The 23,955-nt window shown below is 31.0% G+C and overlaps 1 protein-coding gene across 1 annotated transcript in view; it reads left to right on the top strand.

The window, feature by feature from the left end:
- The window catches only part of LOC118193367 (solute carrier family 12 member 2-like), a 261,660-nt gene that overhangs the window by 164,143 nt on the left and 73,562 nt on the right, over positions 1–23,955 (top strand). Inside the window, exons 3-7 of the mRNA XM_085810691.1 lie at positions 13,284–13,359; positions 13,751–13,846; positions 15,143–15,282; positions 15,415–15,528; positions 21,833–21,944. Of these exons, the coding sequence (XP_085666817.1) occupies positions 13,284–13,359; positions 13,751–13,846; positions 15,143–15,282; positions 15,415–15,528; positions 21,833–21,944 (538 nt within the window). The remainder of the gene's footprint in view (positions 1–13,283; positions 13,360–13,750; positions 13,847–15,142; positions 15,283–15,414; positions 15,529–21,832; positions 21,945–23,955) is intronic.

Genomic DNA, 23,955 nt, shown 5'->3' with positions numbered 1-23,955 from the left:
ATTTTTTATTCAGATAACCCATAATTGGTGAGCCTACACTGGCCGACAGAATTTACGGAAGGCATTTTTTTTTTTTTTTTTTTTTTTTTTTTTTTTTTTTTTTTAAATTTAGAGAAGAACTGAGCAACAAAATGAAGCAAAGCAAAATCTTTAGAATTTAGGGAAGCCACTGGGTGCAAAATTTAGGGGCAACAGAATTTCAGATCCATGTAGACTGCACAAAGCCATAAAATGCACAGTACTGGCCCTGAAGGAACCTCAAGTATATCTGGGACTTTATTTCTTTGGACTCAGGTAAGCTTTAAGCATGCACAAGAAGTAGTGGGGAGTATAATGAATAACTAAATTAATATAATTCAGGCTTAACTTCATCAGAATGTAATAGAGGAAAATTTAACGAAACATCATGTCTTTAGCCCCTAATCTTGTAGTGCATTGCCAATAGTGTATAGTGGCTGCTAAGTAAGCTTTATAATGATAACTGTGAATTTGAAGGTTTTCAGATATCACTAACAAAAAGCAAAATTTTCTAATTAATAGAATTTGTGAAGTAATAAGGAGAAGTGTGAAGTGCCTAGTATGTAAGGATATGCTAATAACACTTCTCTCACTCTGAGAAGATAAATATTTACAGCACAAAGTCCGTAATCTGGACTTGTTGGGACTTTGGCGATTCCGGATTAAGGGTTTTTTCAGATTATAGATCATGAATTGAAATCTGGTAAGATGGCATGCAGAAATTATACAATTAAAAATATGAAACCGTAATTTATGAAATAAAGAGCAATTATAATCTAAAGGGTATCAAAATTTACGAAAAGGAAAGCTTAATATTTATTTGTTTACTTTATTAACATTTTTTTCAATGTAAGTTGTATAAGTTGCCTCGTTTTCTGTGCTAAATGTGCATGCGTAAACATTAAACGCATTACGCGCATGCGTAAAGCATACAAAAAAATTTTTTTTTGTGGCTTTGAGGTCCGGATTATAGATTATTCCGGATAATGGACATCCGGATTGCAGACTTTGTACTGTATTTTCTTTGAAGTGGAATAATTCATATGGAATTTCATAAACAGAAAATTGTCCATAAATACTTGGATTTTACAGTGGTTTAATGTTGTGGCTCCTCTTTTACTTAATCAAAAACTTAATGATGACGCAATAAATCAATGTGACCAAAGTGACACTACACACTCCCTTCCCAGTGACAGTGATTATGGAAGCTATTCTTTTAAGTGTTTGGGAAACTTCATATGTTTGCCAGTTCTGGTAGTCTTATTTCATGCTGAGTCTGAGTTTTCTTCAGTAGAAAAGTAGTAGTTTTCTTCTGGATTTCTGTTTCTTCAGTTCTGGTGTTTCATCTAGATCTGTTTACTTGAAATGTGATTCTTGAAAAAAATATCTATTTCTTTCATTAAAAAACATGTTTTTTGGATCATCCAAATATGGAAACACAAAGTCTAGGCCATAAAAAACTTCATTGATGAACCTCTGAAAGGTCGCGGGAGCATTTTTGAGACCATAACTCATGACATTGAATTGGTAAAGACCAAAAGGTGTGATAATAGCAGTTTTTTCTTTATCTTCATCTGCTACTGGAATGTGAAAATACGCTTTAAAGAGATTAGTTTTAGAAAATATAGTTTTATGAGTTAAAGTATGTTGAAAATCTTGAATTCGAGGAATGGGATAACGATCAGGTACAGTTAAATCATTCAGTCTTCTGTAATCCCCACATGGGCGGAAAGAACCGTCTTTCTTTGGCACTATGTGTAGGGGACTTGCCCATTCTGAACTGGACGGACTAATGATGTTATTGTCCAGCATATATTTGAATTATCTTTTAGCTATTTCCAACCGTTTAGAATCTAATGGTCTTGCTTTGCAACTTACAGGTTGTCCTTTAGTTATAATATGATGTTTCACATTATGCTTTACAGTAGAAATAAGAAAATTTGGTTTTGTTATACTAGGATACATAGCAAATAAATCAGAATATTTACATAAGCTGCCCGTTGTATTTACAGTTTCATGAATAGAGATGGGTGCGATGTCACCATAAACTGCAAGGTTCGTCACACCATCAATTAGCCTTTTATGCTTTATATCAATCAATAAATTGAACTTATTTAAAAAATCTGCACCTAATATGGGTTTACTAATTTTTGCTACAATAAATGGGAATTGAAATTCTCGGCGTAAACCAAGATCAAGAATTAAAACTTCTGTACCAAAAGTATCAATTTCTGTATTATTTGCAGCATATAATTTATAGTCACTAATAAGTTTGTGTTTAGAAGTACGAGGAATAAGGCTTACCTCTGCTCCACTGTCAACCAGAAAATGTAAACCTGTTTTTTTGTCCGTGATAAATAAGCGGAATTTACGGCAATTTTCTTTATTTACAGCAGCAGAGTCTGCCGCTAATTCTACTGCTGATTTTCGTTTTCCGGGGAGCTGTTTTTCCATGCACAGGGGGGTTTGCATCTATCAGGAAAACACTTTTCTCGAAAACGAAAGTGGAAATAACAGTACTTGCCATTAGGGTTATAACGGCTCTGAGATTTACTTCGATTATTAGATGATCGACTGTTATTTCTTGAGCGAGAACGAGAATTTCTTGTGACAGTTAGTTTTTCTAATTTATTATCCAAAGCTGCAATTTGTTGTCGTAATTCAGCAATAGCATCTGTTCCTGGAGAAACAATACTGCTGGCACAGTATAGTTCTTGTTTTGGTTGCATTTCGATGATACGATCCGCCATCAGAGCTATTTTTTCGATATCTTCATCACTAACGATTAAAATATTGTGCACAGTATCTGGCATTTTCTGCAGAAATAGTGTTTTAAGAACTTTATCCGAAATGCCATCGGTAGCAAGATTTCGCATTTTTTGTAAAAGTTGACTAGGTTTACTGTCTCCCAAGTCTATGCCTGTTAGCAGTCTCTGTAAACGTTTATTTTCACTTTCTTTAAAAGTGTTCAAGAGACGTTCTTTAGCAGCAGTATATTTGGTTTTGCTATTGTCACTTATAATATCCCATAAATTTTCAAAAAATTTTGCTTCCAATTGCAATACTAAGTAGTTGAATTTAGTTCCCTCGGCAGTTATTCCACAAATAGAAAACTGTGCTTCTACTTGATAAAACCATATCTCTGGCTTTTCAGTCCAAAAGGGAGGTATTTTAACACTTACCCCTGCTATTTCTTCTTTAATCGCCGATTCTTCACTTTCTGACATCTTTATCAATAATTCCGAGGTCACCAAGTATGTGGTTGCTTGCTAAGTTCTTTTTATAATAATTTAAATAGCAAAAATCAAAAAGCAAGAATCAATATTTTTTATATATAACATCTTTATTATTCTTTGTAATGTAAATAATCATAAAATTTATCAATTGCATCAATAATAGATAAACATTCCAGCTCAGTAATGGCATAATTTTGTTCATAAGGTCTTAATTTTCTAGAATGAAAAGCAATTGGATGTAAACTACCATTAGGATGTTCTTGTTTTAAAACAGCACCAACAGCTTCTTTGGACGCATCAACAAATACATGACAGGGATATTTAGGATTAAACAAAGTTAAAATAGGTCTAGAAATCAATGCATCTTTTAATTTTTGAAAAGCTTTTTGACATTCATCAGTCCAATTATAAGGAGTATCTTTCTTAAGTAAATTTGTTAATGGGGCTCTAATTTTAGCATAATTTTGAATAAATTTATGATAAACATTAATATTTCCTAAAAATCTTTGTAATTCTTTGATATTTTTAGGGGGTTGCAATTTCTTAATAACCTCTATATTTGCATTACTGGGCTGGTATTTACCTGCTTGAATTTCATATCCTAGAAAATTTATTTTTTCTTTAGCAAAATTACATTTAGATTGCTTTAATTTTATATTCTCTTTCTCACATATATCAAATATTATTTTAAGATGATTTAAATGTTCATCAAAATTTGGAGAGAATACTATAATATCATCAAAATAATTTAAAGCAAATTGAATCTGATATTTGTTTAAAATTTGTCTAAGAGCTCTTTGAAAAACAGCTGGGGAATTTTTCCAACCAAAAGGTAATCTAGTAAACTCATACAGTCCAAAATTTGTAGTGAATGCCAATTTTTCAGTATCCTTTTCATTTAATTTTATATGCCAATAGCCTGATGCCAGATCCAATGTAGAAAAGACTTTTGCATTTGTTAATTGATCTAATACAGCATCAATTCTAGGAATAGGTTCAGAATCAGCAGAATCAGTTTCAGTAATTTGGTTAAGCTTCCTGAAATCAATACACAATCTGCTTCTGGATTGCTCATCTCGCTTATAAGCTAAAGTTACAGGAGCAGCATAAGGACTATAAGAAGGTTTAATAATTCCAGCTTTTAACAAATCATCTATTTGTTTTTTAATTTCACTATTATCTTTAGGAGATGCTCTATATGGTCTGTAGGCTATTGGTAATTCAGAAGTTAATATAACTCTGGGAGGTTCAACCCTTATACAACCAACATCATATTTACTTTTTGCAAATATATGATTATAATCATTCAACAATTTCTGTAATTTACTATTTTTACTATTTTCACAATAATTACAATTTTTAGTACTAAGATCATTTTTACATATAAAATTTTCGCTATTATCAAAATATTTACTAGATTGTTCAGCACTGATATCATTTTTACATACATAATTATTTTGGAAAAACTTGTCTACTTTAACATTTTTACTTACCTGTTTTCCAAGCTGATACACTTCATAATTATAAAAATTCAATTGTAATTTAAATAATGAAACACATGGTGATGAAAGCAATAAATAATTCAAATTTGAATCTACTACATAAAATATCACATTATTTTCTATTTTACCTACTTTACACTTTACTTTGATTATTTTCTCTATATGAACTTGACTAGATATTGAAAATATTTTATCATGGGATTTCACTGAAATTTCTCTAAATTTATCACCAATTTTATTAAAAAATTTTAATGGTAAAACGTTAATTTGCGATCCCGTATCAATAATACTGGGAATTTTTTCCTGTCCAATTTGGACATTCACTTTAAAGTAATATCATGTTTTAACTTCTCTTTTAGGAACTGTGTTATAATTAAGAGCAGGTAATTGTGGATATCGAATTGGCCGATACGCATACTGTAGAGGTCGGTATTGCACTTGTTGATAATTAAAAGGTCTCACACTACGAAAACTTTGATAAGGAGTGGCTTGCACTGGTCTGGGATAATAGCACCTCGGAACAGTTTGCCTTGGAGAAACAAATTGATAATTATTATTTCCTAGACCATCCAACGGCATCTGAACTGGAAACAGTTTCCTAGCAAGAGTAATCCAGTCTTTCAGTGTGTCTATGTTTTGCGCTGTTAACAGCATTCTTTGAGACTCAGGAAGTCCTTCCGTAAGTGCTTCCACAATTGTGGAATCAGGTAGTTTCAAGTTGGCTCCTAATTTCAACTTATTACGAAAATAAACATCAACATTATTAAATTTCTCGTATTTTAAAGACACAAAATCACTAAAAGTAACAGATTCCGATGTTGTGAAGTATGTCTCGAAAATAGCCTTTATGTTGTCCCAGTCTTTATCTAAACAATCACGTAAATAGAGGGCTAAAGCCTCTCCTCTAATACACTCTGAGAAAACAAATTTCTTTTCCTTTTATGGAATGTTCTTTGCGGCACATTTCTCTTCAAACAATAGAAGATATTTGTCTATTGGAAAATTTGTACTTGTGCCATCAAAAATAGGGAATTGAAATTTCACTGTATCCACAATAGCTACAGATTCTTTCTTATCAGTTGACATTTTTGCCGTTTTTGAGCGTGTTAACATTCCAATCACAAAATCTTGAATTTAAGACTTCGCATACACATCAATTTGAACACTAAATAAATCACTTTAGAAGCACTTGATAAAACGCATAACTTTGGAGCCGAAGTAAAACAATTAAGCACCGCCGGAAAAGAAGCAAAAGCATAAGATGATCACACACTGTCCTTGACCCATTGTTGAATTTAGAAGCACGTTAGAAATAAATCCAGGAGCTTTTTTCCCATGTAGAGGATACATCCTACCGGCTAATTAATAACTGTAATGTTTTCAGTTATTCCAACACATCGTGGGCGAATGGTGAAGCTATTCCATTACACGTTCTGGTAGATGATTGAAGCGCAGAGAGAAATGACGACTCAGGACTTTTAACATCAAGCATATCTTTATTTTATTTTAGAGCAGTATTCAGTAATTGAATTATTAGATACGACTGTCTTCAATACGTTATAACATTCTAACAAAGAAAGAGGAGCATAGCGGAGGAGTTAGCAGAACGGAGGCGAGAAGGCATCTGTGTAGGAGAACTTATGATGCAGCATTTATATGAAAGGTTATGTAACAGAGTAGCTTCTAGAAAAATGTAGAAAAACTTATGACGCAGCATTTATATGAGGAGGTTATGTAATAGGCGTGAATGTTCTAGCAGGTACTGGGTTAGGGGACGATCCTGAATTGCAGAAAAGTAATTAAAGGTTGCTGGTTCGCAAAGAGCAAAGCCATCGTATTTTTTTTTAATATTTTACATATATATACATTATATACATATATATGCGATACTTAATTTTACTAATGCCTTGCATGTAAGGCCCCTTTTAGCTGCAAAACATCTTTCCCTTCTCAACTGCAGAGTTTCTTCTAACAGTATCATGAATTTTGTCAGTATCATGAAGTTAGAAGAATCATCTACTTCAGGAAAAGATGTAACTGCTAATTCAACATCAATAAGTGTAGAAAATAATAAAATCAATTCTTTTCTTTTCAAATCTGAAGTTACAGATGCAGAAATATTGTGGGCTTTTAAGTGCATCAAAAGCCACTATTCTTTTAAATCGTGCGATGATATTGGGCCGTTATTCACTAAAATGTTCCCGGATAGTTCCATTGCAAAATAGTTTTCATGTGGTGAAAAGAAATGTGCTTATATCTGTTATTTTGGTCTTGGCCCTTATTTTAAAACTTTGTTACTAAAGCATTGTAAAAATGCTGAGTTTTTTACATTACTATTTGATGAGACTCTTAATCTGACAAATCAAAAGAAGCAACTAGATATTTATGTGAGGTACTGGCATCACGAAAATAAGGTCAGAACTCAGTACCTTACTTCTGCATTTATAGGGCATGCAACAAGTGAAATTATTTTATCCAAATTTTATGAATGTGTTGAAAAACTAGACTTTTCAAAACTCTTACAAATATTGATGGATGGTCCTGCAGTTAACTGGAAATTTTATGATTTATTGCAACAGGACTTGACAAAGGAATATAACATTCAATGCTTGACATTAGGGACATGTGGTTTACACATTCTTAACAATGCTTTCAAGCATAGGATGTCATCCACTGGCTGGGACATTCCATCATTCTTATCCTCCTTATATTGGATTTTTAAAGATTCTCCTGCAAGACGTGAAGATTTTTTAAGTATATCTGGCTTAAAAAAGCTACCTGTGAAGTTCTGCTTTTACCGATGGTTGCAAAATGTCCCAGCAGTTGAAAGAGCCATTGAAATATGGGATGACTTGCTACTGTACATTAAAGAAGATGAAATGGGGAAGTTTAAAAAAAATTCATCGAAATCCTTCTCAAATATTTTGGAGGCAACTAAAGATAAAACATTTCTTATAAAATTAAATTTTTTTCTCTCTCTGTCGAAAATATTATTGCCTTTCCTTGAATATTATCAAAGTGATAAACCACTTATTCTCTTTTTTGCTGAAAATATCTTAAAACTTGTAAATGATTGCCTTCAGCACTTTAAAATTTTGAAACTAGAATATTCAAAAATAACTAAAGCAGAAAATCTTTATAAATTTAATTTTAAAGATCCAAATTGTTATAATGATAAAAGTAAAGTTTATTTGGGATTCATTGCTGAGCAGTTAATGAATGATAAATGCCGCAAGAAGGACATTTCACAAGCTGAAAGTTTTGCATTGAAACAAGAAGGTCAACAATGTGTCTTAACAATAGTACAACACTTAATGTCTAAATGTCCAATAACTTATTCTCTTATTCAAAATGCATCTTGTATAGACCCGCGATTGATGGTTAAAAGTTCAGAAAAAGCCCAGAACAAAATGAAAATAGTTCTAATGGTATTAATGCAGAATAAACGTGTTTTACAAGATGATTGGGATGAAATTTTGCTGCAGTTTGGAGAGTTTCTAGACAAAGTAGTTAAGACAAATTTACATGAATTTTCTACTTTTGATCCTCAAAATCTTTCTCTTGACACATTTCTCACTTCTTATTTTCATGATTTTCACTATTCAAAAGTATGGAAAATAGTGAAAATGATTCTTATCTTGTCACATGGACAGGCCTCTGTGGAAAAGGGCTTCTCTGTAAATAAAGCAATTGAAATTGAAAATTTAAGTGACTCATCATACATTTTTCAACGCACAGTATTTGATTACATAAAATTTTCTGGAGGTGTTCTTAATATCGAAATTAATAAAGAAATGATATCAGCAGCAGCTTCTGCAAGGTCTAAATATATGCAGTATTTAGAAGAACGAAAATCTTTAACTAAATCTGAAAATTCAAAGAGGAAACGAAATATCATTGAGGAAGAAATTGATTATATGAAGCAGAAGAAAAAATTTCTTCAAAGGGACATTAAAGATATTAATGAAGCAGTAGATTAGATGCTTTAGCAGATGAAGCTGAGACCAGCATGAACATTGATTTGTTTATCAAAGCAAATGAACTTAGAAGAATAGTTAAAGAAAAGGAAATAGACATAAATAAATTAGATGTTAAATTAGCTGAAAAGAAAAAAAAAGCACAAATGTTTTGTATCTTTTATTGTACAGTTTATTATTCTAGTATCTTTCAAAAAAAAAAAAAAAGCAAGGAAATAAATTGTATGTTTACAAATCAGTTATTTTAATCTGCAAAATATTCTTACGTTGTGATTATAATAGTAGTTGACTGTGTTTAAATAAATATCAAATAAGTTAAATAATAATCATGTAAATCTCTAAAATAGTGACTGTTATTAGTGTAAAATACACTTATACATGTTTTTAAAGAAATTATGTTCCTAATTTAATGTTATCTACTTCATAACTTGTAGGGTGTTAGTTTAATTTTCAAAATTGTTTTATGGTAAGTATTAAAGTGAATTTAATAATAGTGCATAATACACACTTCTGTTAGTTTCCTAAAGTGAAATTACAAGCATGAAGTCGGTTGTATAGATAATTGCTTTATTCTATTCGTTTTTTTGTTTACTGATAGGTCCTTAATTTTTTCTTTGATGGTCCTAAAAAGTCCTTAATTTTCATGTAAGGAAATGTGTACAAACTCTGTATTATCATCTGAAGATTTTGAAAAAAATTCAGACTGTTTGATGTGAGATATTGTTGAATAGAATTCTCCTGATAATGCTAAGGTGAATCCGTATACTGCAAGTTCTGCAGATAAGCAGCCTAAGTCTTCTTTGATGCCGGGATTTAAGCTTAAAAGAAGGAAAGGTAATGCTTGAAGCCATGATTATGATTCCAGCAGGTGACATTTTAGACTTACTTTTAAGTCCTATGTTGTCTTTCAGTCAAGCTACTTGTCAGCAGATGATATGCAGGTGTAGTTATTTGTATTAAAACCAAAATATTTTCCCAAGGCTTGAAAAAGATGCTTATCAAATTGCTTACCTTGGTCATATGTTATGTGATTTAGAATTTCAAAACATGAAAACCAGTTATAAACCGAAGCTTTAGTGATTGATTCTGCTCATTAATCTTCTTATGGCACCGCTTCAATCAGTCATGTATAACGAGTGATTATAGTTAGAAGATATTTAGATCTTTTGCAAATAGGTAACAGACCAAACAAATCTATGTCTAAATGCTGGAATCTGTGAGGAGGTCCTTTGAATTCTCCCAAAGCTGACTGTGTGTATCTATAGACTTTAGACCATTTGCATGATAAACATGCTGCTGTAGTCCATAGTTGGCAGTCTTTATTCATGTTGGGTCATATGAAACATTTTGTTATTAACTTTATTGTGGATCTTATTCCAGGATGAGATAAAATATGAACTGATGAAAATATTTTTGGCCAAAATTCCAGGATGAGATAAGTTAGGAACTGATAAAAATATTTCGGGCTGAAATTCTACGGGTATGTATGGACTATTATAATTAGTAGAAATGTTGCAGTAGATTTTCTTGTCACTATCTGATGTAGAGATCTGTAAGATTTTTAATTTTGGGTTGCTTCCCAGTATTCCCCAAAATTTCATCTTCTTGAGAGTTTGCTATAGTTTGCAGGTCTATTGCAGGTGCTACAAAAATGGTGTCTATACAGCAGAGTGAGTCAGCAATGGTATTTTCATCCTCTTAGATGAATTGGATATTAGTTGGCAAACATTTAAATTTGACAGTGGAAGAATTCTGGTGTATAGACATGACTTAATAGACTGTGGATTATCCCTCCGATAAATCAGTGCTTGTGTTGAATGAAATCAAGCCATGAGATATGACAATGGAATTTGTGGGTGAACATTTGCACCAGTCTTGTTGCACCTCTGAATGAGAGAATAGCCATGTTGTATACATGGTAATGACAGATTGCAACACCATGAACCTTGTCATAAGAATTAAAGAGTTTTTGCACTGAAACCTGTGTCAGCTCTTACCATTTGGTGTTGTTTTCAGGAAGGAATCTTTGCCAGGCATCCATTACTATAATTACCATTGACTCTACATCACAGGCATTAAATGGCTGTGGTGTGTATAACTTTAGAAATGAATACTACAACACTGTCTTTTCACTTGATTCAGCTTATTACATCATAATGCTCATCTGTGTCTGAGGCTTTGCTGTGACAGCTTGGTCCCTTTGGCAGAGCTGGGAATTTAATCATCATAGACAGGCAAGTTATGAAATACACAATTATCAATATGTTTGATTATAAAGAATAAATTTTGATTAAGTCTTTTAATTAAGATAGGCTAATATTAATATTTAGTTCCAAATGAATTGCTTTGCTACAGACCCACCACAGTGAATTAAGGACTAAACATAAAGTATTGCAGTACAATATCCAACGTCCAATATCCGGAATGATCTAAAATCCGGACCTTAAAGCCACCAACAAAATTTCCTTAGGAATTTTTTTTAATGCTTTTCACATGCGCATTTGATTTTTTTCCTTGTAAAAAAGCCATGTGGAGAATCCCGATTCTCAATTTCACTTTGGTACTGAATAAAATACCTCATTTTTGAACAAACAATCATTTTAGCATAAATCTGTGTGATCAATAATTTGGCTCGTAGCTGTGTATCTGCTTTTCCAATTAATGGATTTTGTAGAAAAATGTGGAGAAGCAGTAATAAATAAAGGTGATATAACAGAAGTTTTTCATTGCAATGGCAATGTTCCAGTTATCAGTCTATTAACGGAGGGCGAAATTTGTAGTATGGTTCTAGATCCAGAAAATACCATTACCAATAGTGAAGAAAGTGACAAGAGGTTATTGAAAACAAAAAAATTTCGATTGACAAGTTAGTTGGAATTTTCGATGCAGCAACTACAGGACTTGAACAGTGGAACTTTGTAACTGAACAAGAAATTATGTCACTCAACAGAATTGAAGAGAAAGTATAAGCACAAAAAATGAAGCAACTTATACAATTTACAATCAGAGAAATGTTTAATAAACAGATAAATAGTAAGCTTTTTTTTGTAAATCAACTCGTCATCTGTGAACATGATTATAGGCCACAATTTACATCTGCAGCGGTGTAATGTTCATCTCTTTCCAGAAAGAAGCAAAGTAACTACGGTGTCCTTCAGGGCACGTTGCTTCTGAAAATCATGGACACTACTTTCAAAATTCACATGTGGATGCATAGAAAGGAATAAGTTTTTATATTCTAAATAATTCCTGTATCCAAAATTTGGATAAGCTTGTTACATTAGGCAGCAGAAACAAAACACAAATGCTTTCAACATTTAAGTCTTTAGATTGTTAGTTACATTAAATGTTTTATCTCACAAACCTAAATTTCAGATTTAAATTTAGACTTTCAGAATGTTGTGGTGATGGGCCAAATGTTATGACAAAAGTTATGTTTGGTATATGATATAAAATCTCCGCAATTAATTGCTTCAGGTGATTGAGTGTGCCCAAAAAGCAAATGAATTTCAACTAGAAATAAGCATTCAATGCATTGTGTAAAGGCAATAACCCAACTGTTAAAAATGCCAGAATTATTCCCCATATGACTTTAACATTCAATAACATTAAAACTATTTTACTTACCTGTATAGTGCCCTTTAATTTCATCTAAACACAAACTATGACCATCTCTTACACATTTTGCTAATTTTGATTATTAGTGGGTGTTATATTAATTTCACTAATTTTCTGATTATATATATGTTTACTATAGATACATTAAAATTGCCATTCTCATTCTGACCATTCTTTACCATGTGACATCATAGAGCTGAGCACGTGCAACACTAAAGAATCCTATTTAACCTTCATAAAGAATTATGATGACATCAAAAATATGTTGCAAGATTACACCGAAGTATTATGTTATTTTCTCCAAACCCCAAGAGGCTACTTGACATTACAGCTGAAGCATTTCAAACACAGCACTTGGCAAATGATAGACATTACTGGTGAAACACATATTTAGGAAGACATGGTGTTTCCAAGAAATGAAGCTGTTCTCGTGGAATTGCGGTTCATCTCTGTCAGTTCAGTCAGATTGCAATTAAACACATTACAGCACTGTGAATTCCCACACCATCTTTTTGTAGAAAGATTGGAATTTGAAGACCATGTTATACATACTTACAACGTCTGAAAAAGGGGGAAAAAAAGTGCCAGGGCAGGGACAAAGCTCCTCACCTCCACCCTTGCAGCACTCCATGGAATAATGCATCACAAAACCAGTTTGTTCAGACTTTATGCTCTCTCACTGAGTGATGAAGATTATTTCATCAAAGTCCCAGTATAAAAGTTTGCTTTTACACAGAATTGCCATTATTTTGATATTACTGGTTGTGGGAGATTTTACTGTATTAAGTTATTTAATTATGATTCAGAAGTTAATTTTATTTACTATGCTATATTGATTTCTTTGTAATTATTTTATGATCTACTTTTATATAGTTTTATAAAGATGAATATCAATGCGTAAATACTTAGACTGTATATATTTTGTCCATTAGGTAAGATGTTTGTTAAATATTTGGGGTGTCATGCTATTCCTCAGGTTGTCATGGGTAATCGGCCAAGCTGGTATTGGTAAGTTAAATAAATGTAATGCAAATGTTTAAGACAATAATTTGTTGGATTGCACAATTTTCCCCTTCATTGCTTAAATAAGCAATGAATGAAGCAATGAAAAAATATTGCAATGAAGCAATGAAAAAATATTCTGAAATTTTGTATCATGATTTGTTTTTACTGCTGTTAAACCATACATTTTTATACCATGTTTTTACTACCATTTTATATCATGTCACCATAAAATTTTATATCATGTTACTACTACTTACTAAATGTAAAAGCAGATGTTTAAGATAATACTTTGGTTGGATTGCATGATTTTTTCCCCCTTGTTGCTTTTAAAAATATTCTTATTTCTACAATTTTATATCATGTTTTTACTAAAAACATTATTTCTTTTCCTAAGGTTTGGGATCTTTGGTCATACTTTTGGCAACTGTTGTTACAACACTCACATCTTTATCAATGTCTGCAATTTGTACAAATGGAGAAGTAAAAGGAGGTAAGTTTGAATATAAATATATAAACTTCTGCACAAGAGAAAGCCTCTAGAACCCTATTCAGAAACTGTGTATATTTAGGTTAATGTTACATGTACTATATTAAACAGAACTGGAATATTGAAAGTATCGGGCTTCACATTTAAAGACACAAGAAAAAAATTAGGTTATATGTGAAGAAAGTGTATATTTATAAATTCATGTTATATATAAAAAACATAAAAATATTGGTACTGTAATATGAAGAGAAAGGTTGTCCTTAAAAAGAAATTACAGAATTAGAAATGGAATAAAAGATTTAAAATTTCAGCATAAACATAGTTGAAAAATAACAGTATATCATTAGATAATAACATATTCATTTAAAAAAGTTAAGAGAAAGAATTTTAAAAAAATCTGAGACCTTTCAGATTTTAACAGTTACCCGAAAGAGCTGTTTTAAAATTCAATATGGTTTCTCTGTACAAATGGTGATAAGTGAAATGGAGAAACATTTACTAGATGAATACTAGATACTAGATCAGGGTTGGCCAAACTTCATGTCAGTAAAAGCCGCATGTTTGAATTCAGGAATGCTCAAGAGCCGCATATAGAATTTCTAAAAACCACAAGTTTGTATTTACATAATTATAGAAGTAAGGGAAGCGGTTTTAAAAAGGAAGAAATCCCTGACAACTTTGTAAAAAGAGTATAAACTAATTACTTCCTTTTGGACACTGAATAGTTTGTTTAAGATATTTCATACATATATTTTATATGCATGAGCCACACAAATTGCCTGCGAGAGCCGCATTAGGCTCACGAGCTGCACTTTGCCCAACCCATTTCTAGATGAATATACATAGAGATTCTGTAAATTTTAAAAATGAAAAAGTATGTAATGCAATATTGTAAAAATATTTAATGTTTTTAATGAGATATGTTAGGAATTAATGGCATTTTTATTCAAGTCATTCAGATTAAAAGTTTAAAAACTGCATCTGTTGCTTTTAAATTTTTTAATTTGTTAATATATAACAGACAGGTTAAATTTGAGAGATAAATAAATGTCTTACATTTTGCCAAATGGCAAGAGGCAGAGGAAAGTGAAACCGTGAATTTACAGTGAATCAGTGCAAAATTGCTTTCAAGACTAATAACCCTTTTGGGTTAAAATATTATGTATTCTCCCCACCCCCAAAAAAGTCTCATCAGTATAATTAACAGTCTAAAATTTTCACCCAATTAGAGATCATAATGTTGACATAATTAATATCCCTCTAGAATGTTTTTCAATTGCTTTTATTTTAATTTTTCAGGAGGAACATACTACATGATTTCACGAAGCTTAGGGCCAGAATTTGGAGGAGCCATAGGTTTAATATTTTCATTAGCTAATGCAGTTGCTGTTGCTATGTATGTTGTTGGATTTGCTGAAACTTTAGTACAATTGTTGGTTGTGAGTAAATTTCAAATATATAAATCTTTAATAATTTTTAAAAATTTATAACCATTAGTAGAGCCATATGATCTAAAAATTTGTTCTTCTCTGTTGATGCCTTTTTTTAACATTTCTTAACTTTATGTGTAGGTTAATGGTATGCATATAGTTGATGGTGAGATGAATGATGTTCGGATTATAGGATGTATCACAGTTCTTTTTCTCTTTGGAATCGCAATCATCGGAACCCAATGGGAATCGAAAGTAAATATTTTTATACTTTAACCCTTGTTGAAAAAATTATTGGGATTAATCAATGATTATAAATTAATTTATTTGCCCCTCCCCCAAATAATGGAACAGTGTGTCAAATTTGCCAAGGCCATATTGTGAATAAGTGAGTATTCTTTTAATGTGTAAAATTTATTATATAGCATTTGAACCACTTCATTTCAGTATTAATGAATAAAGTATGGTTTCATTTTATTTTATTTCAAAAAGCACATAAACATATTTTATTATTCTGTTTTTAGAAATGAACTAAGTTATTGATTTATACATTAGAACTAAATTACATGCCGATATTTCGAAGAAGTTTTTGGAAATCAGAAACTGTATTTGCACATTTGTGTGCTTATTTCGTGATAGTTTATTCTTTCAGGATTCTTCTAAAAATAAAGTTTCAGTTCTGCGGAAATGCTTGTATTTTAAAATCAGACATGTGTGCATATTCATTGTTATACTTCAAACTTGATTATGCAGATAATTTTCTGGTAAGTAATAAAGATGTACTTAAAGAAAATGTAATACCTCTATATATTTTTTAACCTTAAATAAGTGATATTCTCTCTTATAGCAAAAATGAAAGCTATGAGAGGATATCTGAATTCAAATAAATGTATTTTGAAGAAAAAATATAAAAACAGTGTTACTAAACTGTTGTTACAAGAGGTGTTATTTTATGGTGAATGCATACTGAAATTATTTATTTAGTTAATGACATTGATTATACTTATAGAAATAATGTTGGTAGTATTTCAAAAAATATTGTGTAACTGAAATTCGTGAACTAGCCAGAGCTAACAAACTGGTGTTACGCAAAACTCGTATGTGGTGTGTTGCATGTAAGTTTGTAATATGTTTGAAATTTTACTCATAAAATTTGATTTTCCTTGAACATGGTATGATTGAAAATTTATTTCATTAATGTTCAGTTCTGTTTTATGCAATGTTTTTCTATAATTTTTATTTTTCAAACTTAATGCTTTTTTCCTTCTTCTCCTGGCTAAAATAATGCTTTAATTTTTAAATTTTAATTTTTTTTAAAGTTTAGTTCCCTTCAAATCAGGGACTCTTAACTGGGGACTGGCATTGTTCCACAGAAAAATTTGACCAGACCTCAGAAATTTAAACCTATCCGCGTTTAAAGAATTTCTGTTGTCAAAAAATAAGAATAACAAATTTTTTAATGATATTTTTTACATTAATACTAAAATTTATAATTTTGTCTTTGAAGGTTGGCAATATTGAAGTGTGCTCACATTTGTTACTTATACATCTCACATATTTTAAAAACTGGATGGAGTGCTCACAGCAGAGAAAGGGTTGCAGTAATTCTAGTGTACAATGAAGTAAATTGCACCCAGCTGTATAAATGAATCTATCACTGAATGTGGCAAATACTCCAAAGAACATTCAGAAATCTTTCCTGCAGAGCACTTTGCTTTCCCAAGTCTCTTTTAAAACCAGTGCATCAACCAGTGCATTCCCAAGTCTGTAGCGGGGGGGGAACTACTGGTCTGCGAAATTTTTTCACAAATTTTACCAGTTCCATGGGCTTAAAAAAGGATTGAGAAATGCTGCTTTAGATGATTAATCACTTACTAAATATTTTCAAAATATACACTATTGTTACAGATTGTAATTCAAATCTATTGACATCTAAATATTTAATTTTCAGACTGAAATTTAGTTTTAATAGTTCTAATATGTTGATTAACCACTAAATAACTTACTTGAACTAAAAATAAAAAAATTACAAAAACCTTCAAAGTGGGGTGAAACTTGAGAATAAATAATGACAACCTATTATCATCCTTTTATTTATTAAATTATTCTTGACATATACAGAAAAAAATGCATTCATAAGTAATAGTAAACTTCTTCATTTCTTACTACAGCTTGATATTTGATGGCACTACAATTTTGATAAAGAAGGTAGTCTTAGAAAATAATTACTCATTGAAATTGAAATTGAATTACTCATAGAAATTTTTCGCTTACAAATGTACTCTCCAAGGAAACAGTTATTCTGTTCTAAATCAGATAATAGGATATATCACAGTTCTTTTTCTCTTTAGAATCGCAATCATCAGAACCCAATGGGAATCAAAAGTAAATATTTTTATACTTTAACTTTTTAGTTCAAAGGGATTTGAATCCCGAAGGACTATTAGTTTCGTTTTGGCATTTTGCGTAGGACGGATAAATGTCGGTTCACTTTTCAAACTGTTGCCATAAAATGTTAGAGTCCTGCATTATATTTGAAGAAATTAAATAATGAAAATCTGCGTAAATGTATGTATATTTCTCACATTGTCATAAAATAACGGTACATAGAGTCATCGAATTTTGAATAACGTAATCCTCCAACGAATATGAGCATGTGGAAGACCAAATTTGAAATTTGTTTCATGATCGATTTCCTATTTTTTAAAACTTTGACGAATTTTTGATTAACAAACTCAAGGATTTCAAAGCGAGCAATGGCAACGTTGTGCCGAAAAAACATTTTTATCTCCAGCGTGTGAGTCTCTGTATCGGAAATTTTAAAGATATGCTCGTTTTAAAACTATTTTGCGATATTGCTGTTGCACTGGATCTTATGGTTTAAGTGCGAGGAACATGATATTTAATAAAGGTAACACACAAAATGTTAAAAAACGCCCCTTTGGACGTAATTTAAAATCTGAAACATTTCAGATTTTGTTTTTAGTCCAAAGGGACTTGAGTCCCGAAGGACTATTACTTTCGTTTTGGCATTTTGCGTCGGACGGATAAATGTCGGTTCACTTTTCAAACTGTTGCCATAAAATGTTAGAGTCCTGCATTATATTTGAAGAAATTAAATAATGAAAATCTGCGTAAATGTATGTATATTTCTCACATTGTCATAAAATAACGGTACATAGAGTCATCGAATTTTGAATAACGTAATCCTCCAACGAATATGAGCATGTGGAAGACCAAATTTGAAATTTGAAATTTGTTTTATGATTGATTTCCTATTTTTTAAAACTTTGACGAATTTTTTATTAACAAACTCAAGGATTTCAACGTTGTGCAGAAAAAACATTTTTATCTCCAGCGTGCGAGTCTCTGTATCGGAAATTCTAAAGATATGCTCGTTTTAAAACTATTTTGCGATATTGCTGTTGCACTGGATCTTATGGTTTAAGTGTGAGGAACATGATATTTAATAAAGAAAGGTAACACACAAAATGTTAAAAAACGCCCCTTTGGACGTAATTTAAAATCTGAAACATTTTTTTTTTTTTTTTTTTCTGTCTGATACTTGAGTCTTTTAATCTTTTGGCAAATGCAAATAAAAATTAATCTAATCTTTGTCTTCCAATCTTGGAATAAGATTAATATCATGCTGTAAGTTAATTAGCTCTATTTTTAGATTTTCTGGTGTGTTATCTGCATTTATTTTTAATGTTAATGAAAATAATGTAAAATCGCTCTCAAAATCATCAAAACTTTAAAATCTTTTTTTAAATTCTTTTCATAATAAATGGTACTTTTCGTGCATATTCTTAAGATTTTTCTTTTAAGAAATGGGCTAGAATATAAGATGTGAGAATGTGTGAAATTTTTCTATTCTAGTTTTGTTTTTCATAATTTCAATGTAACTTTAAAAGCTTTAATACAAGTATAAATGTCAATAATAAATTCATTCCTTAAATCTCTTTATTGAAACTATTTAAGTAATTTAAGTCAACAGGAAATGCTAAATGTGTTATCTATGCATTGTTATTGAATATTTTTATTTTTTATGTCATGAATATTTTGATTTAATTCATTGATTCAAAAAAAAAAAAAACTATTTTAATATGGCTGCTTTACTTTAACCATCTCATCTTGTTACATTAAATCATTTCTCAGTACTCACTTTCAATATTTTCAAGCAATGCAGTATATTTTGGGTGATTTAGAACATGCCCATGAATAAAGTTTGCTGTTTTAGTTATTGTTTCCATAACATTATTCACCTGCTGACTTTGCGTATTAAATGCTTCTTATATGATGCAAAAATTATTCTGATTTTTTTCCTTTCACTCCAGTTCTTAATTTTAAACAGCTCCATTCTTTTTTATAACCATAGCATTTGCATATTACTTGCAATTCCAACCATTTTTCTCAAATTAATTTATATTTATCTATTGCAATTTGTAAGAAAATGTATTTTGTGCATCAGTTTTCCTTTTATTTCCAATAATTCCTCAGTTACTTCAAATTCATTTGTTATACCCGGTCTGAAAACAATAAGTTGTGCTATATCTGCGGTCTTCAACTACTACTGAGAATGCTGAAAAATGTATTTAATTTTTCTCTTTTAACTGACATTATTGACTTTTAACTGTTGCTTGAAAACTAATAATTTTAAGTAATTGTTTCTTGTTAGAATAAGGAAACTCAGCAGACTGAAATAGTCTTTAGAAAATTTGTCGTTAGTAAATAATTTTGATTATTTTGCAATGATATCCACAAGCAAAAATTTTTTGTGAACTCTTGGCTTCATTGGATTTGTTTGCTTCAGTAAAAAAATTTTGTTGTCATTTTAAACAGATTTCAGAAACTTTTTCTTCCATGAATTTATTTGACTTCCAAAATATTAGATATTCCTTTATGATGTTATCTTTTGGAACCAACATTCCCTTATTACAAATAAAATATGTAATTTTATTGCACACAACACCACAGAAGTGTATCATATTTCTTGAAAAACATCTCCTTTTCTGTATATATTTCTTTCATCTTTTATTAAAGGTATGGCTTAAAAGCAACATTGCACAATCTGAATGATAAATATTGATATAATATAGATCTAATAACAAACACAAATAAACAGGTTTTTAAAGCCAAGTTGGTTAGCTCCACCTATTCGCAATACAAACTCTACAACTGTACTTCCTGCTAATGAACTAATGCCCGACCCAAAGTATATATCAGAAGCATCAATTCAATGGGGGTGGGAAGAATTGAAACACCATCAACTGTGGCTGATGAACTAAATTTACTAATTGTACCTAACTGGGAAGTTCTCCCATCTTACTACAATCGCGTGGCCTAGAATACTCGCATACTGTGACAAAGACAAAACTCTGACCTATTAATTCTTCTTTTTCCTTCAATAACTGTCTTACATGTAAGCATAGCTTTCATCTCTGTATCTCTAAATTTATGACAGTATTTGCAAAAAATGCATAATTGAAATGCATTCAATCATGATTGCTTGTGACCGCTGCTGTAAAATAACCAAAATTACTTCATGACTGTGTGCTTGGCCTTTCAACAAAAAGATGCAAGTGGGGTGATTGGATAATATTATTTCTTAATTGTCTGTGATATTGATTAATGTTGATTCTTTACTTTTTTGTGTGACACATTATGCTATGAGTGGGAAAAAAATCTAAAATATGATTTAAAAAAGTGATTTACAGTGAACTTTATTTAATATCTCATGAATAAAGTAATAACTTTATCATATGAAAAGCATAGCAAAATTCTAAAAGTAAATTGTCAAGTTTAAGGTTTAACATTTTACCAATAATTTAGCAGCTAATGATTTTATTTATATCAGGAAGATTTCTTGACCAAGAATGTTTATTATTGTCACAGGCAAATTATGGTATTCCCAAAAATTATAAATTTTGATTCATCGTAGTTTTTTTTAACAGGAAACATTTTTCTGTCTTTTGGGTTTACTGTATTTTTTATCATAATTCATTCTAAAATTATATCTACCTTTTTTTTTTTTTTTTTTTTTTTTTTTTTTTTTGTGTGTGTGTGTGTGTGTGTGTGTACTGAAATTGTTGATATAATTGATGATATGTTGTAACAAGTTGCCCCCTTTTTTTTCATTCGACATTAAAGGTGTGAATATTTTTTAAAAAATGTAAAATTTCATGATAGACTGCAGGAAAGTTCACATGTGCCAAAGAATTTTAAGAAATTATTTGGGATTCAAGGTTCAAGTTGGAATTTTGGAACAGACTCATTTGTCCAGTATATTTTTTTTTTACATCATATCTAAAGCAATATTAAAATTATGTAAACATAAAAAATAATTTAAAAATTGTAGCAGAAGTTAAAAAATAGTAAGAAAAGTATACAGTTTGTGAATATATACATTTGATATCCGGAAAATCTGTGCCATGTACAATTATTGCCCTACTTATAGGCAAAAAAATAGCGGAGGTAAATTTAAATTTAATTTTACTTTCCATTTCTGTTTTCTCCTTCCTTTATTATACATTTGAATTTCCTTTCTTTTGATCCCCAGGCTCAGATAGTATTGCTTGTTGTTTTATTGATTTCTATGGCAGATTTCATTATTGGCTCATTTATTCCACCTGGTGCACATAAAAAGGCTAAAGGAATTGTAGGATGGGATTGTAAGTATATTTTGTGTGTATTTGAATATTTCTTAAGTTCTTTGATATTTTTAAATTATTATTTTTTTATTTGCATTAATAATGAATATTTCTTCTGAATGCAAGGAGTGCTTTTGCAAAAAGAAAAATCCAATTCTTTATGTAAGAAACTTAGTACACATCATTTTTTCAAAATTAAATCTTTAGACAGTACAAAGACTGAAATGTGGATGTCCAATATCCAGAATGATCTAAGATCCAAATTTTCAGGACAATTGTGCACAATTTGTGAATATTATACAAATAAACAAATGCACAGTTTGTGCATATTATAAAAATAAGCACAAAATGTGATTTCCTGCCTGCAAATGAGTTTCAATAAGGGGGGTGTTTCCCCTGACAGAAATCAATGTCTCACCCCTACATGACATGGAATCAATGAGGTTGTCGGTGAGGGACTGGGGTATTCTCTCCCACTCCTTTAGAAAAGAGCTTTCAATCTGCTGAAATGATTCTGAGAGTGATCACAGACTGACAATGTTTTTTTTTTTTTTTTTTTTTTTTTTTCCAGAATGTTTAAAACATGTTCTATTAGGTTCATAACTGGGGAATATGCTGGTCAATCTAGTCAAAGAATTCCTTCATCGAAAAGGAAAATGTTCACTTTTCGCTCGTTATTGAAAATGCAGATTTTTTGATGTTACAAACAAAATATGCATGTTCCCAGCTTGTAAATGTTATAATTTTCCTTTTTTTAACTCTTCTATTTAATTTTTGCTAAAAAGTTGTTGTTTTAATTTTTATAGCATATCGAACTCATAATATCTGTAATTGTTTTTGAGCAGCGTATATATATTTATAAGCAGTGTTATACATTATATATATATATATACATATTATGCTTGTGCTTATTTGATTATGGCAAAGCATACAAGGGTTGTCTATCTGGGTGGATGCTTTCATGGAGTATTTTCTAAAGGAAACTGGTTCATATCCTTATACACATGGGGGGGAAACCTCTAAAACACTCATGCAAGCTAGCCCATTTTCCTGTAATCGATTCCAAATCAAACTACCAGTGTTCAGTGACTTTACCGCTTGGCCATTGATGGTCTCTTTTAAATTGTAAGTAATATGCACCATGTTCATAAAAGTTTACATAGCATTAAGACACAATAACATGCCGAACAAATACTGATCAAACAACAAAAATCAGCGTTATATTTTCAAAATTTTCACGGGACTAGTTTCGATCGTTTTACCGAACCACCATCCTCAGCTGCAGAACCGCAAATAGTGGTTCTGTCACTTTTATAAAATACTTGGTTTGCAATATGTCTTGGTATAACAAATTCTGTGTGCACGATACCCTTTTTATCAAAAAAAAAAAAAAAACAAATCAGCATGGTTTTGTTTTTTTGATTTGCTGTTTCGACATTTCTTCAGCCGAGAAGATGACGGAGTGTGCCTGCTTTGCCGCTTTGTTTGAGGATCGTACTCAAATATCCAGGATTCATCACCTGTGATCACACAATTGAGGAAGTCTTGGTCATTGGCAATCCTCTCGAGAAGATTGGCGCACATGTTTTTTCAATTGTCCTTCTGTTCAGTTGTGAGGTTTCTCGGCACCACTTTGGCACAAATCTTTCACATGTTCAAATCATCTGTCAAAATTTGATGTATGGTGAAAGTGTTTAAATTTAACTCTTCAGACATCATCTTTGTTGTTAAATGACGATCTAATCTCACATTCAACTTTTTCGTCAGTTTTTAAAGTTGCAGGTCTCCTTCAGCAAGGTTCATTTTCTCGCCCTCCAAAAATGATTTGTGCCAGCGGAAAATTTGTACTCTTGATAAACAATGTTCCCCATGCGCTTGTTTCAACTTTTCAAAAGTCACAGTCGCGGATTCACAAAGTTTAACACAAAACTTAAACTTTCAAGTTCAATAAAGTTTCAGATTCACAGAAAGAAATGTTTAGGCTTCTTATCACTCATAATGTGAAATTCAATAATAAACCTTTGAAACCAAA

This window comes from Stegodyphus dumicola, chromosome 2 (assembly GCF_044657685.1).
Source record: "Stegodyphus dumicola isolate Sdum_Otavi_A_Nest chromosome 2, ASM4465768v1".
NCBI lineage: Eukaryota > Metazoa > Arthropoda > Arachnida > Araneae > Eresidae > Stegodyphus > Stegodyphus dumicola.
This window is presented reverse-complemented; position numbering and strand designations above follow the sequence as displayed.